We start from the raw sequence: 17,750 nt of genomic DNA, 5'->3' as shown, positions 1-17,750 counted from the left end.
TGACCTTTAAAGCCCTAAACGGCCTCGGTCCCGTATACCTGAAGGAGCGTCTCCACCCCCATCGTTCTACCCGGACACTGAGGTCCAGCACTGAGGGCCTTCTGGCGGTTCCCTCACTGCGAGAAGCCAAGTTACAGGGAACCAGGCAGAGAGCCTTCTCAGTAGTGGCGCCCTCCCTGTGGAACGCCCTCCCACCAGATGTCAAAGAGAACAACAACTACCAGACTTTTAGAAGACATCTGAAGGCAGCCCTTTTTAATGTTTAATGTATCACTGTATTTTAATATTCTTTTGGAAGCCGCCCAGAGTGGCTGGGGAAACCCAGCCAGATGGGCGGGGTATAAATAATAAATTATTATTATTATTATTATTATTATTATTAATAATAATAATAATAATAATATTATTAATTATTTTTATTATTATTTAAGAAGCAGCGAAGTGCTGGAATGTTTTCTACAGATGGACACATTCTATGGGAATCATTTTCTGAACACGCACATTTCCTACAGGAGACAGAGAGCTGTTGTTCAGTTCTGTATTATCTCCCTAGCCTGAAAGATGTAGGAAAGATGTTTTGCAGTTGGTAAGTGTCAGGGAACTGCCATTGGCTCAGGGGTGAGAGGGGAAAAGCTGGGTGGATTACAGAGAGCCCCCAAAGATTGTGGGAAGCAGCACCTCCTCAGCGGAGGAGAGTAACCATGCCTCCAGTGGTTCAGGGCTCAGAGGAGGCGAGGCGGTGCCAGGACACCTTGCCTGAGCAAAGCGGGGAGGAGAGAGGTCCTCTGTTACCCACATCCTCCCTGCGCAGTAAGCTTCCGCGCCGAGAGGGGAAGCACAGATTGGGTGTCAATAAACTACTCTGCTGGGGAAGGTTTAAGGACCGCCCACTCACAGATTCTGCCAGTGAATGAGCGAGCCACGGAATAGTGGTGCTCTGCATGGTGAAGGGTTTTTGGCACCAAAAACGAGGCTTTACAGCCGACCAAGGAGGCATTTCCCTGATTGCTCTCGAGTAACCCCCTGATATCCTTACAGTAAGCAAAGCTTGGACTTCAAGCTTAGCAGCTGTAGTAGATGCTCGAAAATAGGAAGAGTCATGCATTTTAATGCCTGCCAAATAAACTAATTACTTGACTGATCTTTACTGCTTTCATGAGTGTTTTATTGCTTTCTGTGGGAAACTTGATCTCTGATATGTTTTGAAGCAGCTGCACAATGCCGATTACTCGGCTGATTTTAGGGAGCTGGCACACGAAGCGAAAGTGTGCTTTTATGATCTGAAGATCATAAATTCCTCACATGGCACCCAACCGAAAGGTGCCGAAACTAAGTTCTAGCAAGTTCTGGCTGTCAAAAGCCCTGCCCTCCAGCTGCTGCTGCACTACAGCTTCAATCCTCTCTGTTGGCCATGCTGAGTGTGTGTGGCTAATGGGAGCTGGAGTCAATAGCCTCCCCTAACAATTGATAGGACCTGGGTGTGGTGAAGAGAAGTTCCAGCACTACTGGATGTTAACATCTTGTGCCACCTGGATCTGGTGCTCAGTAATACAGGTGCAGGGGCTTCTATTCTTCTATTCTCATGAGGCCAATGAAGGCCCAGCAAGTCAGCAAGAGTGCTTGGGAGAGACGTTAATCCTCACTGTTCCCTCAGCAATGCCTTCCCTCCAGGAACCATCATACCTTATTTTATTTTATTTATTAAGTTTAGATATTGCCCTTTATCATAGCACATTTTACAGTTTAAAAATAATAAAACAATAACACACACACCGAGAGAGAGAGAGAGGCAGAGAGGTAGAGAGAGAGAGAGAGAGAGAGAGAGAGAGAGAATTTAAAAGGCCATAGATTGTTTAATCAGCCAAAGGCCTGGAAGAAGAGGAATGTTTTCGCCTGATGATGATCACAGGGTCTGGGTCAGTTCATATGGGGAAAGGTGGTCCTTGAAGTATTGCAGGCCTAAGGCTTTATAGGTCAAAACCAGCACTTTGAATTGTGCCAAGAAACTAACTGGCAGCCAGTGCAGTCAGGCCAGAATCGCCCAAACTGTCTTGCCCAAACTGTCTTGCCCTGGCAAGTAACCTGGCTGCAGCAGCTGAAGCTTCTGCACCATGTGGGGCAAGCAGCCCCACATAGAACACATGGTGTAATCCAACCTAGAGGTTATCAGAGCAAAGACAACAGAAGTTAGGCTATCCCTGTGGTGGTGCAGATGGGCTGAAGCAGCTTCTTACCAGTGAAGTCTACAGAATGCAAACATAAAACAAAACTCTGGTGAAATGAGTTTTAGGAACATTTTAATTGTTGCCCAGTTTTACTGTGTAAACCAGCTTGAGAACCTTTTATTGAATGGTGGCATATAAATATTCTAAATAAATAAAAGTGAAACAATGTGCAGGGATCAAAACAAAAACACCCACCTCAATGGGCTCATCGCTTCCTTTTGCCTGACTTTCGCCCAGCTCTCCACTTTCATAACTGCTGTTCTTTTCAACCCAAAGTTCAGATTTTTCTACAGTAAGCCTTAGCTGGTCAAGATCAGCTTTAATTTGCTTGTAGTTATCCACATCTTGATTAGATACCAGCAACTGAACCTGTAAATCCCAAAATTTCACAAAAGTTTCACTACATTTTTTTAAAAAAAGATGTCACCAGAGCTGCATTTTGTACTATAGTTGCAATCAACTCCTTGATTTGACTTTTTACAAGGCCCATTGATTTTTTTTACCCTTCAACAGATCACATTAGCAAGCCAAAGAATATTTTTTATACATAAAAGCAAGAGAAATCATATGGTTCACCCATTGATACACATCACTTATTTCTGCATCAACTGATTACTCAGCAATTGACAACTTGCAGCTAAATGTATGAACTGATTCAATGGAGAATCACTCTTTTGGTGAAGATATGAAAGTTCCTTCTCATCTCATTTGATGTACGATGGCTCACTTACGCATGCAAATTGCCACTTAATGCTTTAGTTGCCTGGTGATTAACATGTATGAACAAACCAGTTCAAAAATAAAGATACTGAATGTGGACTTTACATCCACATCCAAGGTAATATATAATTTTAACTGATGAAAGAAAATGTGGCAATCACTGAAATTATGAACTCCAAATCTGAACAGTGATAAGAAAAATGACAAACTTGAAACAGAATTGGGAAGTTATGGTAATATGAAAACATTTGAAAAGAGACATTTTAGGCATCTAGTAAGAAATGAACAAAATGTAAGTTATTTAAGGGGGGAAACACATTAATGTGTGTGAATTTTTTGGATGCGCCTCTGCAAAATTAATCAAATTAGAAAAAATGGTAACCTCCTTTTTCTTTTTAATATGGGGGAAATTGTCATTTTCTCCTAATTCAACTAATTTTGCAAGAAGACATCCAGATCCCTTTTTGAACATCAGGGATTATTTCCTTCATAATGCAATAATATTGGGGGGGGGGGTGTTTCCTAAAATGACTTACAATTTGTTCATTTTCTGACAAGATGTCTAGAACATCTTTCTTTAAAAGGTTTTCATTATGATTTCTCAATTTATCAACATCTGTAAAATTGGTTACAAGGCTGCATACTTGCAAAGATTATTAATGAAGACATTGAATGAAACTGAAGTTGTCAGTTTTCCCTACATTAACTCTATAAACACTGTGACAAGGCTCGTATAAAGCAGTACAAAAAGATAATACCTAACATCAGCAAATATTCCTCTACTGCAGAAGACTCTTGCTATTTACGGTTTTGCATGTTTTTCTATATAAACATGCAAACGAACAGAAATCTCAGTTAGCTACACCTTTGCAGGTTGGTGCCCATTTCTTCCCAACAATGCAGATTCAGAATTCTGTTATATAATTTATGGATGACTTCATTAATTAGATTTTAAGAAAAATTCTGCACCAGGGTAAGTTAAATACTATGACACTGGGAAAAGACTGTAACTTAGTGGTAGAGCATCTGACATGCATGCAGAACATCCCAAGTTCAATCCTTACTGTATCCAGGCAGGGCTGGGAATGTTCCCTGTCTGAAATCCAGGAGAACCCCACCGGCTCAGAATAGGCAATACCAAGCCAGCTGAACCAATAGGCTGACTCAGTGAAAGCAGCCTCCTGTATTCATATCACATCAGATGCCATGTCTTCAATTGGCCTAAATTATGCAGATAAACAACACTTATATTGTTGCTCTTATTTTGCAGAATCTATTCTGCAGTCTTTTGCTATGAAAAACCAATTCTCTTTTTTGCTAAATTTGGATGGAGAAAGAACCTATACAAGGTAATGAAGCCTCTTACTCCTGTTTGAAATTGTTATGTGAAATTTCCTCAAGCTTTGTCCCACATTTTAAAGAACAATCTTTGCAAATAGAAAGGCAAGAAAGTTGCTTTAAAAAACAATCTGAGTTTTTTTAGGTAGGTGAACACTGCAGGTCATTCATTATTTTTCTGATGCTTTTCTGCATTTACATAGCATCCTGGCACACACAGCCTTGGTATCTCTTACCCCTGAATAATCATCTCCCATCTTTTGCTGGAGCAAGTTCATTAATTTCCCAATTAGGTCCTTTTCCTGCCACAAAACATGCCAACCACTCAGCTGTCACTTAACAGAGAACTGCAGCTAATAAGCATAGCACCATTTTAATGGAAGGTAGAAGGTCATTATGCAGCAACTGTCAAACACCAAAAAAGAATCTTCTTTCCTATGTGTTACTTGTACAAGCTTGGAAGAGGGAAAAACTTTGCACGCTGTATGCCTCTGGTACAGCCCAGTTAAAACACTGCAGTAAGTGGGTCAGGGAGGGTTCTCTCTCCTGAAAAGCAGCATCAGACAAGTCTTCAAGTCTTCCATCAACACAGACACAGGCACTGCATAAATGTTCTGGCTAAATTCTATAGGAGGGAGACTTACTGACATACATCACTAGCAACTGAAAAAATATGTAAAGAAATAGCTTTAATTGGTTACTCTACCTGTTTAAAGGCTTGCAAAACTTCTGCTCGTTGGCTGAAGTGTTTAAACAACAGCTGCAGGGCTCCAGAAAGCAAAGGAGGGTAGTCATGCATAATAAGGTGAATGAGGACTCGCAGGAATGTCCTGCCACCTTCATCATCCAGCTGCACTGCATTTTTTTCTTTTCTGCACAAAAAACAAAAAAAACCGAAAAACCAAGTGAAAACATTCGGCCTGGTAAAAAGGATAAAAACCCAGCGCCTTGCGCGGTACATCGGATCGACCGCTGTTTTCAGGGAGTGAAGCCGCACGGCTGTTGCCAGAAAAGCGCCAACTTTTCCTGTGGACATTTGGACTCTAATAAACTTCGTAAGTAACAGAATTGGATTATAAAATTATTTGAATTTGGCACTTGAACGTGAAGGCATAAACAGGAAGCCCACCTTCCGTTCTGTAGAAAGAACAAAGCAAAGCCGCTACAAGCTGTAGTCTTTGAAAAGTGTCTCGAAAGTATAAATTTTCATCATTTTAAGTTTTATGAACCCCCCCTCGGAAGCAGGGGAAGAGGGGGAGATTTTTGATGGACTATCGAGCCCTGCAGGACAGTAAAAGTTGACTTAATCTATTGCCGTCTCAAGCCTTGGGATCGGGCTGTCAAACAAGGAAAAAAAAGTTTTTATAACTTAAAAATAACAACAACGGAGGAACGGACTATATTTTTATAGAAGGAGGATCAGAGAAATATTTTTTTTAAGCATGGATTTGTGGTTTTTGTGGTATTTGAAAGAAAAACGGAGCTGAATGGCAACTTTTGTAACTGAAGCGAATGGAAAATAACTAAAGTAAACTGTTGCTAACTGTTGCTAACTGTTGCTAACTGTTGCATGTTTGGAAGTGGGATTGCTACACTGGATGGAAAATTCCGTGACTACAGATAAGAGACTGTGAAGTGACCTTGAAGGGCAGCAGACAATACTGGGAAAAATAAGCCTGGGAATATGGCTGAAAGAATAATAACTCTGTTTAAACGAAGTATTAAACAAAGTTAGCATCCTTGAACAAGGCATCTTTGATCTGAAGGAAAATGTATTCACTTTGGTTCAGAATGGGAACAATTTAACAGGTGTGGCTCGAGAAATTGAATTAACTTCACAAAGTCAAGCATAGGAGAAAAGGATGAAGCAACCAAAACCGGTTCTGTCTTTGCAAGGAGAATCTTATGTGGAAGCCTCAGTAATAGAGCCCCAAATTGATGGAGATAAAATTAAGATAGAGGTCACTGAGGCTGAAGAACAGACTTGGAAAGGCAGTGTCACCTGTGGACTGAGTGATGCAGGATGGATGATAAATATGTTGAAGGGAGGCACTGCAGGAAAGTTTGGAGGGATGGATCTTTGTAACCCCAAACAGACTGTGGAGTATGCGGAGGGATACTTTCGGTTTATGAACTGAAATATGAAGTTTGGGCAAGCGTGCTGAAGAGGATTAAAGGAGACGTCGGGAAAGAAGCTCTTTGGGACTTAATTTCAGGCCGGAAAAGAAACTTGCAGGCAGTCCAGGGAGATGACTGGAGAGCCTCGGACATAAGGGAACCGGGTTGAGGGAACTGCTTTGTTGACAGGAAAGACTGATAAAACCTGTAAAAAAAGATTGGCAGATTCCGAAACCAGGGGGAGGAGATGGTGGGAAAAATTGGGAATTTTTAAATAAAAATAGTATTTGGAATAATATGGAATGATTAAGAACCTTTGGGAGATGATGGAATGGTTTTATTTGGCTTTAGTGGAAATAACATAAAGATTAAGATACAGTGGTGCCTCGCAAGACGAAAAGAATCCGTTCCGCGAGTCTCTTCGTCTTGCAGTTTTTTTTGTCTTGCAAAGCAAGCCCATTAGCGGCTTAGCGCTATTAGCGGCTTAGTGGGCTTAGCGGATCAGCTGATAAGCGGCTTAGTGGATCAGCTGATAAGCGGCTTAGCGGATCAGCTGTTAAGCGGCTTAGCGGCTTGGGAAAAAGGGGGGGGGGAGGAAAAAAACCGCATGAACTCGCAAGACATTTTCGTCTTGCGAAGCAAGCCCATAGGAAATTCGTTTTGCGAAGCACCTCCAAAACGGAAAACCCTTTCGTCTAGCAGGTTTTCCGTCTTGCGAGGCATTCGTCTTGCGGGGCACCACTGTATTAGAATATCAGGGTATATGATATTAGGATTTAAGAATATAAGCTTTAAGGTCTTTTTTTCTATTCTTTTTCTTCTCTTTATTTAGGGAATTGGAGATTGGATAATTTTTTCTTCTTTAGATGCTTACTTATAGTGTGATGCTGAATAAGGCTTAAATGGAGTAAGGTAAATAAGTGAGTAAGCAGTGAAAGATGGAAAGAATTTGCTGACCTGATTGGAGGAGGCCGAGGAAATAAGTTATTGAAAAACAGAATTCAGAAAATGGAAATCTATTTTTTTAAAAAATGTTTTTGCTTTTTGCTCTTTTTCTTTCTTTCTTCCTTTTTTGGGTTGGGGGGAGGGGGGGAGGGAGGGTGCTGGTTTTTTCTCTGTTTTCTTTTTTCATGCATTTTTGGGTTTTTTGTCTTTTCCTGCTTTTTTCCTCTTTTTATTTTGTTGTGTTTGATTCTTTTGTTGTTGTAATTTCTGTATTTGTGGAAAATCTAATAAATATTACTATTAAAAAAAAAAAAAACCCAGCGCCTTGTTCACTCCTTTCTCTCAACACAGGGAGTTGACATAAATTGTTGTTGCCATCTGTCTGTCCTGAGAGACAATCGAGTGTGCCTCCAGGGGTGAAATCAAACTGCTGTGTTAGTTAGCAGCACCGAAGTGACCTCTCTTGGGGTGTGTATGGGGGTCATGGGCTACCCAGACAATAAGAGCCTGCTCTCGGCCTTGCTGATGTGGTCCAAAGGAAAACAGAGCAAGATGTTTGGCACTTGCTTGGCTGTAGGAGCTCCCAGAAGGAGGTTAACAAGGCACCATTCAACTGTCTTGGGGGCTTCACTTTGGATTTGTGTAGGGCTATGCCACGAGGATGATGTCAGGATGATGTCAGCAGCTCCCAGCTGGTTGCCAGGAAAGTATAAAACCAAGAAAAAGTTTATTACCATGCTTTTTTATTTCAATATTACAGAGAGAGGCTATAGAACCCAGCCTCTTGGATAATGGTGTTGTGCTGAGTTAATCTCCACCCCCCATCTCTCCCACCTCATCATTTGTCACTTCTAAGGGGGCTGCTACATGCCTTATGTCTTTGAGCTCTTTGCTCTCCTACTTTTAAGGCTTGCCAGGTTCTGGGAGTGGGGAGGGGGGTCTGGAATGCTTTCGAAAGACCGTGTCAGTCAGTTGCCGTTCTGGTCCTGCCTCTTCCTCTCCCATTATTTCCCAACTTTTCCCCTCATCTGCCTCTGAGCTGTGACCTCCCTCAAACCACGGTTATACATCTAAACTGTCATTCTCTTCCTCCTCCCTGGAGGGGCCAGGATGGGGAGACGATCTCCACCATTCCTCCTCTGCCCAGTCCCTGACAGCAGCAGAGGGTTAGGATCAGTTTTCCTTCTTCTTGATGTGCTACCTTCCCAAGGTGACAATTCCCATCCAGCCCTCTGAACTACAGCACGTGCAGAAACTGCCTTCTTGACCATTGGACTCACTATTGGTCTCATCCACTCAGTCCGCCAAAGCCTGTCTTTACATGCAGGGGAAGTCCCTAACTCACCAAGGGTTTGAGACCCCTCAGCTACCCAAAGATCTGTGCAACTGAATCTATGAGCCTGGTACACCAGCCTCCCAAGGCTACATAGCAAGTCATTTTGGGAATGAAGGGGAATTTCCAAAGCAGGATCAGGAAGAGCCCATGTATTCATAAGCTTAATGTAATGAATACACCATCTCCAAGCGAAGGTTTGCAGCCAGCTGCAGAAAGTAGCCAGGAACAGAGAGGCTTGGAGTTTACTCAAGCAGAGGAGAGCCGACAGCTGCAGGCTTCGCCTCTTCCTGACCTTGAACCGCAGGCTGATAAGGCAGTAGCTGAGAGCTGGCTGGAACACAGCCAAAGCTCACAGGAAGCACAAACAGGAGCAAAAAGCGAGACAGACAGCCTTTTGTCACAGGAAGGGGAGGCAGATGACCCAAGGAGCCTGAGACATAGACGAATAGGATGGCTGAGAGACAGGAAACAAAACAAGAAACGTAAGGGTCACAGGTTCAATATCTTCTGTCGATGTTGCCATTTTCAAAAAGTGAAAATCTGGACACAAAAGTTGTTTTGTGGAGCGGTGAGCTTTTTTTAGCAAAATCTCAGGGGGGAAATGACATTTTTGAGCTATTTTAAGGAAATTTGCCAAAAAATAAACACTTCTAACAGGAGCCCTAGCTCAGGTTCAGCTGCACAATAAAGCTAATTGTACTTAGCACAAGTGGGTAGCAACCTAGGAGCTGTGACCAAGATTTGTTCTTGGGTTTACAGCTCATGATTTGCCTGGTGCAAGACAAACCATGAGTCACAGCTCAGCCAAACCATAGCTCAGCAGTGCAGCGGCAGGAGGACTAGAGGAAGAGCAATATGGCTACAATCTCCTTTCTAGGAACAGGTCTGGCTTAGCATTATGTACGAACCAGTTCAGTGTAACAAGAGATATTGTGTGTGTGTGCGCGCACACACACACACACACACACACACACACACATGTCACACAACAAAACTAGTTATAAACAATACAAAATAGTAAGACCAACAGCATAAAATCAGTTTAAAACCACCATAAACTAGCAAGCGTAAAGAGCTTGATGCAAAAATGTAAAAGCACTATAAACTGAAAAACTCTACTCAGTTATGTGTCTGAAAAGCTATGGCTTGATCACTAGATAGCTCTGACAATGAGGTTTATCTTATTATTTATAGGTTGCTTTTCAGAGTATCCTCTTCTAAGCCATCTCACAATATATCAAAAACATTACAGCCATAACAAACAAAACACATAAACCAAACACATAAAATATATAAGTAGCCTGACCAGATTCCATGATGAGAGGTGTTCCATTTCTGGAATACTGAAGCTCACACATTGTTCATTGGGCTCATTTCAACAGCTATTTATTTATTTAGCCAACTTAGAATATCTCAAAGCAGTATAATATAACCAGCAAATAAAAACATTTTTTAAAAATCAAATATTCAGTCTATGTCTACTAGATAGAAGCTACTGTGATTCAAGGCTGAATCATTAAAATGTTTATAAAGCATTCTACAAATTAAAAGTTCTACAAATTAACACCATTCTACAAATTAAAAGTTCTACAAATTAAAAGAAGTAGCAGTACATCAGCAAGCAGGAGAAAGGGAAAAGAGTAAACAGGAAGTGTTTGTTAGTATTACAAAGCAGGAAGATGATGGGGGGGAGGCGAAGTTGGCCAAGTATACAAATGGAAGGAATGGAGCCATTTTAGAGCTTACCTGCCAGCAAACATAGTTTCTGCTTCAGCAGCAATTTCATCTATATTAGGAACAACTCCTATGAAATGAGATTTTGGTAAAGTTAGCAATACAAAAATTACTACACCCCCTTACTTATTTTGTCCTAGGAATGAACGACCAACAGTGACTGATATGACACAAAAAAAGAAATCAAAGGGCATTATTACCACATTGTCCAAGGATGACAGCAGCTCACTCACTAGCCTTTTGACCACAGCATCTCACCTATGCTTGGTCACATAACCCACAAATAAGAAGCAATAAATAAAAATAGGGCAACTAAACTTCAAGTTACTGAACAAAACAGAACACCTATGTACGATCCAATTCTTGGAATGCATGTTCAAACAATACTCAACCTCTGGACACAGGGAGCAGGCACTTCCTCCTCCACCAAAAATCATACCTAGAAAGTAACAACTAAACTGGAAAATAAAGTCCCTGATCCTGTAATCTGACTTTGCATTACAGAGCCAGAGAGATTTCACCATCAAATAAATGCAGTACCTGTTACATTCTCTGTACAATTGGAGAACATGAGTCAAAGAGCAGGCATGCGAGTCCCCAAACTGATTTGCAATTTTCCCACATGTGCAAGCGAGGCAGCAGTCTGGAGGACAGCCACAAGAGACTGTGGCTTTTCAGTCATAGCTTAAGGTTACCAGACGTCCCTGTTTCACGGGGACAGTCCTCGGATTTACAAATCAGTCCCGTGACAAAATCCTGTCATTCCTACTGAAGTTAAAAAGTGTCCCTGGATTCATTGAAAAAAATATGGTAACCTTATCATAGCTTCCCATCTATGGAATACTTTCCCTAGGGAGGCTTGCCTGGAGCCAACATTGACATTTGTGTGTGTGTCAGTCAAAGATGATTCTCTCCTGCCAGGCATTTGACCATAAATTTTCCACAGGGCTATTGGCTTGGAGGCAAAGTCTAAGGCCGGAATGTGTGTGGAGGAATTTGTGTTACAATCTGACCACCGTCTCATCTATATTAAATTGATTTTCAACATTGCACTGTTAGCTGGATTTTTTTTTATAAGTCATTCACGACTTTTGTTGGAAACAACTCATAAATTGAGTAAGGTCTGAAGCATTGTCAGAATTGTCCAGCCATTATCTCCAAAGTTTCCCCACATTTGAGTTTCTGAACATTTTGCCTAAACTAGTAGGTGAATGCCCACTCATCTTTTATTTCAACACTTATTGAAAGGAATCATCATTATGTTGAATTATTCCGCTTTAATAACAATACCTGATGTGAGAGTTGGTGTGTCAGGGGGAGATGTCACTGAACTATCAACATTTTCACTGCTCTCTCCAAATTCCTTCTTGTAAATTGACAGCATGTACGATATTCTGTAGTCAAGCCGAACGCTAAGAATAAACTACAAAGCAAGAGATTGACACAACACATTTCTGAACCTCTGTGCAAGTTTTCTGAAGCATCTGAAGATGATTTGCTTATGAAACCAAGGTTATTATTGTTGCCTTAAAAGGTATGTAATAAAATGCAATATTTCAAAAGATCACACGTTTTTTGAAAACTACTGTTAGCAGATCTGTTAATAGAAACTGTCTTCTATAGTGCAAATAAATCAGGCACATGTGTTGAATAGGGGAGCAATTTGATTTTGCTTGCATTTTAATGAGAAACTACCGAATTCACACTTCTCACACCAGAATGGGCACTGAGACACAGCTATCCTTCAAAAGTTGCACTTCTCAAAATTTTGTTGCAGTTCTTCAACCAGTGTGTACAAAAATGCATATTTTAGGGAAATGTGTACAATAAAATGAACTCCTTTGGGAAAAATAACAAAAATATAGTGTATAGGGATAAATTGATTGCAAAATGTGCATATTGGTTAAAATTTCGTACAAAAATGTGTATATTAGAACTGCACATTAAACTTTTCATGAGGATTTTAAATAAACAAAGAAATCGCAAATTGATGTAGAAATGTACAAATGTGGAAAACAGAATTTAAAATTGGAAAACTGAGAAACTGAGAGAAATTGAAGTTGCCAGATTAGTCTATTACTAGCCATAACTCTAGTGGAAACTAACTAGCTGGTGAGATGGCCTTGTGCTGGAGTCAAAACCCCACACCACAATTCAAAAACTGGAGTCACCATAACCACAAGCCTTCACACTCATGCCTTGATGTTATAGTACATAATATATATTGTTGGTGCTTTGTTTCATTTTAAAAATTTAAAGTAAAGGTCTTTACCTGTAAAATCTCAATGATTTTTAATTTGGTGTCCATGACAGTGACATCTTCACTCTCTACAATGTTGGCTTGTTTGCTTGGGTGGACACTTGGGGGTACATCAGGTACAGAAAGAGGAAAAATAGAACCTCTGCTGAGGACCATTTGAGTCATCATCTCTCCCACACCATGAATGGTTCTCATAACATTGTTTCCTATGTATATGAAATATAAAAACAGAAAGCTGTCACTCTGATGGGCAATTGCCTCTCTGGCTGAAAAAGAAGATATTAAATTTAAATATATATGTATTAATAAAATAGCCCAATGCTCCAAGCACATCTACATTATCAAATGTTCTTGCAGTCTACAAGTTGAGTTAACTGAAGATCTCTTTAGCTTCCTAACCAGACTGTTCCAGTCCCTAGTTCTTCTAGAATATGATGGGTTTATGTATCAATTCAAAAGATAAGGGGTAAGAATTTGTTGCTGCTGCTGTAGGGTCTCAGAAATATGTTCTTATTCTCTCTCTTTCTCTCTCTCTCTCTCTCTCTCTCTCTCTCTGTGTGTGTGTGTGTGTTTGTGTGTGTGCGTGTGTGTGTGTTTGTATTCATAACTAATGCCATCTTCGCTTCTGTACAATTGTGCTTGCTAAATTAATGCTGTCTTTGTTCTGTTTCCTGCTGAAGAATCTGTCAGGAGTTTCATTCTAAGAAATATGTCAGCAGTTTATAGCCAGTCAAGGGGTAATCTGTCTTTTCTTTAGAAGCTGTTTCTCTGTTAAGGATACTAGTTAATTGCCCCTTATCAGCTCTGGCTGTGGAATGTAACAAAAGGAGGTGCCTGTGTTAAGGAGTTACTTTTCCTGTGTCTAGTGCTCAAGGGCTATTAACCAGCCTGGTCTTTATTTACAGCCAAGAGGCCCCTGAGGAGGGTGGAGAATAGTTTTTAAAACTCTAGACTTCCTTGTGCCGGCATTTTCCAGTTCCTTTGTTGGGCATGCTTGCGCTACCTTTGCTCAGCTGATTAAAGGTGTTCATTGGAATATCCCTGTCTCTGCCAATAATTGATTCTCTGTGACAAAGACGGTTCAGGGTTTGAAAGCAGACCCATCATATGGTGCCAGAACATGGAGCTAAGAAGGCATTAATTTCTCCTGTCATATTGCCCTGTTTATGAGCTGTGCCTTCTGACTGACTCTGGTGAGAAACCGGGGCACGGGTTTTGAAGTATCGGCACACCTCGGGCACCTCCAAAGGAGACTCCATAACACACACACTGGCAGACCTCGAGAAGTCACGGACGAACGCCAAGGAGATCCATTCTGGTTAGGACCTGTGATCGTGCTCTATAAAACAGCTTGTTAAGGTGAGTATTAATAGGGGTGTCATGTGAATGGTGAAAGAGTGTGAATCTGAATGTCTGAAGAGCTGTAACTGTTCTGGAGGAAATTAGGATCTGTAAAACAGCTGGCTTTAAATCGGCAGGGGAAGGAAGGCCATTCCTGACGTGTGTGTCAACCTAATAGGGCTGACCCATGAAACCTGCTTTGCCAGTATGAGGTAGGAAGGTATAATATGGGTTTGGATCATTGTAACGTTGTTTCTGTCAAATTAATTTTTTATTTTTTATTTTTATTTTATTTTTGCAATGTGCCCTGTGATAGGAATTTTATGGTATTAGATATATGGTAATGTTCATAAGGGACGCGGGTGGCACTGTGGGTAAAAGCCTCAGCGCCTAGGGCTTGCCGATCGAAAGGTCGGCGGTTCGAATCCCCGCGGCTGGGTGCGCTCTCGTCGTTCGGTCCCAGCGCCTGCCAACCTAGCAGTTCGAAAGCACTCCCCGGTGCAAGTAGATAAATAGGGACCGCTTACTAGCGGGAAGGTAAATGGCGTTTCCGTGTGCGGCTCTGGCTCGCCAGAGCAGCGATGTCATGCTGGCCACGTGACCCGGAAGTGTCTCCGGACAGCGCTGGCCCCCGGCCTCTTGAGTGAGATGGGCGCACAACCCTAGAGTCTGTCAAGACTGGCCCGTACGGGCAGGGGTACCTTTACCTTTACCTTAATGTTCATAACTGCACATACATAGATCAACACAGGAAGACCAACCTGGAACCATTTTGATTCCTAAACTGACCAAATCCTTTCTCTGCAAGGTTAAACTGGAAAAGCCTCCCCATTATCTCTTTCCTCACAAATCTTGTCTCCAGGATATGTCTGTTTGAATAAGGTGTGAGCCTGTGACCTAGCCCAGGAAATAAGTATTTTACCACTACAAAAGAATGGCCAGGCACCCCAGGCAATCCAATCAAGTAACTTGCCAGACAGGAGATAAACTGTGACAGGAGAAAAACAACATTTAAATTTCTGTGATGTAGGTGGGATATATCTGAGGGGTGGTCTTAGGTTACACCCCTTCTGTGATGTATGCATAATGTTTCTGGGGGTGGTCCTGATCTAGAGAATGGGAATTTCAAAAGTCTTTATAAGCCCTTGCACAGCAATTTTGGGGGTCCTCTTCCTCTCCTGCGTGTGAGGGGAGTCCCCTGTTCCAACAGATCAATAAAGATCAAACTTACTAGCTGCTTTGCTTCTCAATATTCTCTGGTTGGCCTCTGTTATTTTCTCCTACCAATAGGGAACCTATGTAAGGACTCTATATGGGCTCTTGGATACCCCATAAGGGAAAAGGGCAAATTTTTATTTACAACATGCCCCAGCCCCATTCTCTACCCATCCATGTGTTCCATTTAGCCAGTAGTCCCCAGAATTCAGACTGTTGAGGAAGAGAAGTCCCCTCCTCCTTCCTGCCCCCCATGACCTGCCCCAACCCAGGGTTTTGCCCTAACCTATTTTCTGAACCCATGCCTCTTAAATCTGCCCCAGCCCTGTCTCAGCCCAGCTCTTCTGGACCCTGTTTCTGTCCCGGCTCTGACCCAATCACCTGCCCCGCACCCTGAAATAAACCCCAAACCCCCTGAAGAATCGGAAATGGAATCTGGAGCATCTGTCTCTTCAGAAGCAGACAGCCCTTCGTGCTGAGTTGTCTGTGTGATTTGTTTTGCCTGCTTGGAATGCAGGTCTGCCTAGATCAGCTCAGGATGAGCGATAGGCAGGAGGAAAGGGGGGAGGTTCTTCTCCCGCAGTTTAAGTCTGTGTGCCTATCTGGGAAATGTAAGAGGATATCTATCTTGTTATGTATTGAAGTTCTCCCCCTGGCCACCAGGAGTATTGTGTATATAGTTTTCACTCAGGTCCATGTCAGTTACTTTAGGCGGGAAACCCTGGGTTGTTGTTGCTACAATGTTGACAGCCGGCTGCCTTTATAGGCCGGCTGAGCTGCTTGCTGTTCAGTTCTGTTCCAGCTTACAAATAAAGAGCTGCTTTGGAGAAATCGCTGCGTCGTCTGCTATGTCTATCCACTATTTAACACTGGCGACGAGGATGGGATTGATGGACATCAGAGCACAGCCAGATGCAGCCACCCTCTAAGCTGAGCTGAATCACTGAGCTGAAAGACCGAGCGAAATCACTGAACAGAACCAATTCAGAGCTGATCATTCTGGATAGAGCACTGTGTTCCATCCATCGCCCTCCACGTGGCCAGTTCTGGGTCGCTTTCAAGAATTTTTCAGGCCTGCTCCGACTGGTGGTGGTCGAAGGCCTGTGGCCTAGCCTCCTAGGGCTAGACTGGTTTGATGCCCTCGGCCTGGAAGTCACCGGCATCAACTGCATCTCCGACACAGAGGTTGATGGCCTAATCAAAGACTTTGCTGAGGTTTTTGACGGCACTTTGGGCCAATATACAGGTACGCCCATCTCCTTCAGCCTAGATCCACAAGTCACCCCCATCAAGCTAAAGACACGCTGGGTCCCATTTGCTCTCAAGGCTAAGGTGGACGAACAACTTGACAAGCTGATCGCCCAAGGAGTTTTGGAGCCAGTTGGCCATGCCAAGTGGGAAACCCCCATCGTCATGCCTGTCAAGCAGGACGGGTCAGTAGGAATCTGCGCCGAATACAAGTGCACCATCAACAAGGCACTTCAGCAGCACGCTTACCCGGTTCCCATTGTTCACCACTTGCTGCATTCCGTAGGTCCTCACCCAGGGTCTTCACTAAACTGGACCTTGCCCAAGCCTATCAGCAACTGCCTGTCGACGATGCCACTGCTGAAGCCCAGATGATCGTCACCCACCAAGGGCGTTCCGGTGCCTCAGTTTGCAGTTCAGGGTGAATGTGGCTCCTGGCATCTTTCAAAGCCTCATGGAGCGTCTCCTGCAGGGGCTTCCAGGCGTGGTGCCATATTTTGATGACGTCTTGGTATCCGCAGACTCAAATCAGCAGCTGTTTGAGCGCATCCGCGCTGTGCTGACCAGGTTCCAGGAGGCCGGGCTCAAGGTGAAAAAAGAAAAGTGCCAGATCGCCGTTCTGCAGGTGGAGTTCCTGGGCTACCTTATCGACTCCTCCGGCGGGATCCAAGATCCGAGCCATTCAGCAGGCCCCGATTCCAAAAAGCAAGGCGGAGTTGCAGGCGTTCCTGGGGCTGCTGAACTTCTACAATATGTTCCTGCCCCACAAAGCAACACTAGCCGAACCTCTACACTGCCTCCTCAGCACAAAGGTACCATGGTCCTGGGGTCATCAGGAAACGGCAGCCTTCAACGCAGTCAAAGCCCTCCTCTCATCGGACAGTGTGCTGGTACCAGGCCTGTGAAGCCAGGCCTGTGATGCCTCGCACTTTGGCATCGGCGCCGTCCTCAGTCACCGGTTTCCAGACGGAAGAGAAGCACCACTTGCCTACTTCTCCCGGTCGCTGTCTCCGGCCGAACGGAATTACAGCCAGCTCAACAAGGAGGCACTGGCACTTGTGGCTGGAGTAAAGAGGTTCCACGAATACCTCTATGGGATAACCTTGGACCTCGTTACTGACCACAAGCCGCTCCTGGGCCTCCTTGCCAGTGATCAACCAACTCCACTGGTCCTCTCACCACGCATGCTGCGATGGACTGTCTTTCTGGCAGTGTACAGCTACCAGCTCATCCATCGCCCTGGAAAATCGATGGGCCATGCCAACACTCT

The 17,750-nt window shown here is 43.1% G+C and overlaps 2 protein-coding genes across 9 annotated transcripts in view; one reads left to right on the top strand and one right to left on the bottom strand.

Moving 5' to 3' along the window:
* Positions 1-17,750, top strand: part of NUDT5 (nudix hydrolase 5) — a 1,423,229-nt gene that overhangs the window by 866,500 nt on the left and 538,979 nt on the right. The window lies entirely within an intron of this gene.
* The window catches only part of ITPR2 (inositol 1,4,5-trisphosphate receptor type 2), a 320,952-nt gene that overhangs the window by 187,772 nt on the left and 115,430 nt on the right, over positions 1-17,750 (bottom strand). For all 8 annotated transcript variants that reach the window (XM_083399206.1, XM_083399209.1, XM_083399210.1 and 5 more), the window contains 5 exons: positions 12,689-12,882; positions 11,707-11,839; positions 10,429-10,486; positions 4,990-5,155; positions 2,421-2,594 (listed from right to left, as the gene is read on the bottom strand). In XM_083399206.1, the coding sequence (XP_083255332.1) occupies positions 2,421-2,594; positions 4,990-5,155; positions 10,429-10,486; positions 11,707-11,839; positions 12,689-12,882 (725 nt within the window). The remainder of the gene's footprint in view (positions 1-2,420; positions 2,595-4,989; positions 5,156-10,428; positions 10,487-11,706; positions 11,840-12,688; positions 12,883-17,750) is intronic.

Source organism: Podarcis tiliguerta (assembly GCF_965153285.1).
Source record: "Podarcis tiliguerta genome assembly, chromosome: 10".
In the NCBI taxonomy this organism is placed as follows: Eukaryota; Metazoa; Chordata; class Lepidosauria; order Squamata; family Lacertidae; genus Podarcis; species Podarcis tiliguerta.
Note: the sequence above shows the minus strand (reverse complement) of the source record. Positions and strands in the feature narration are given on the sequence as shown.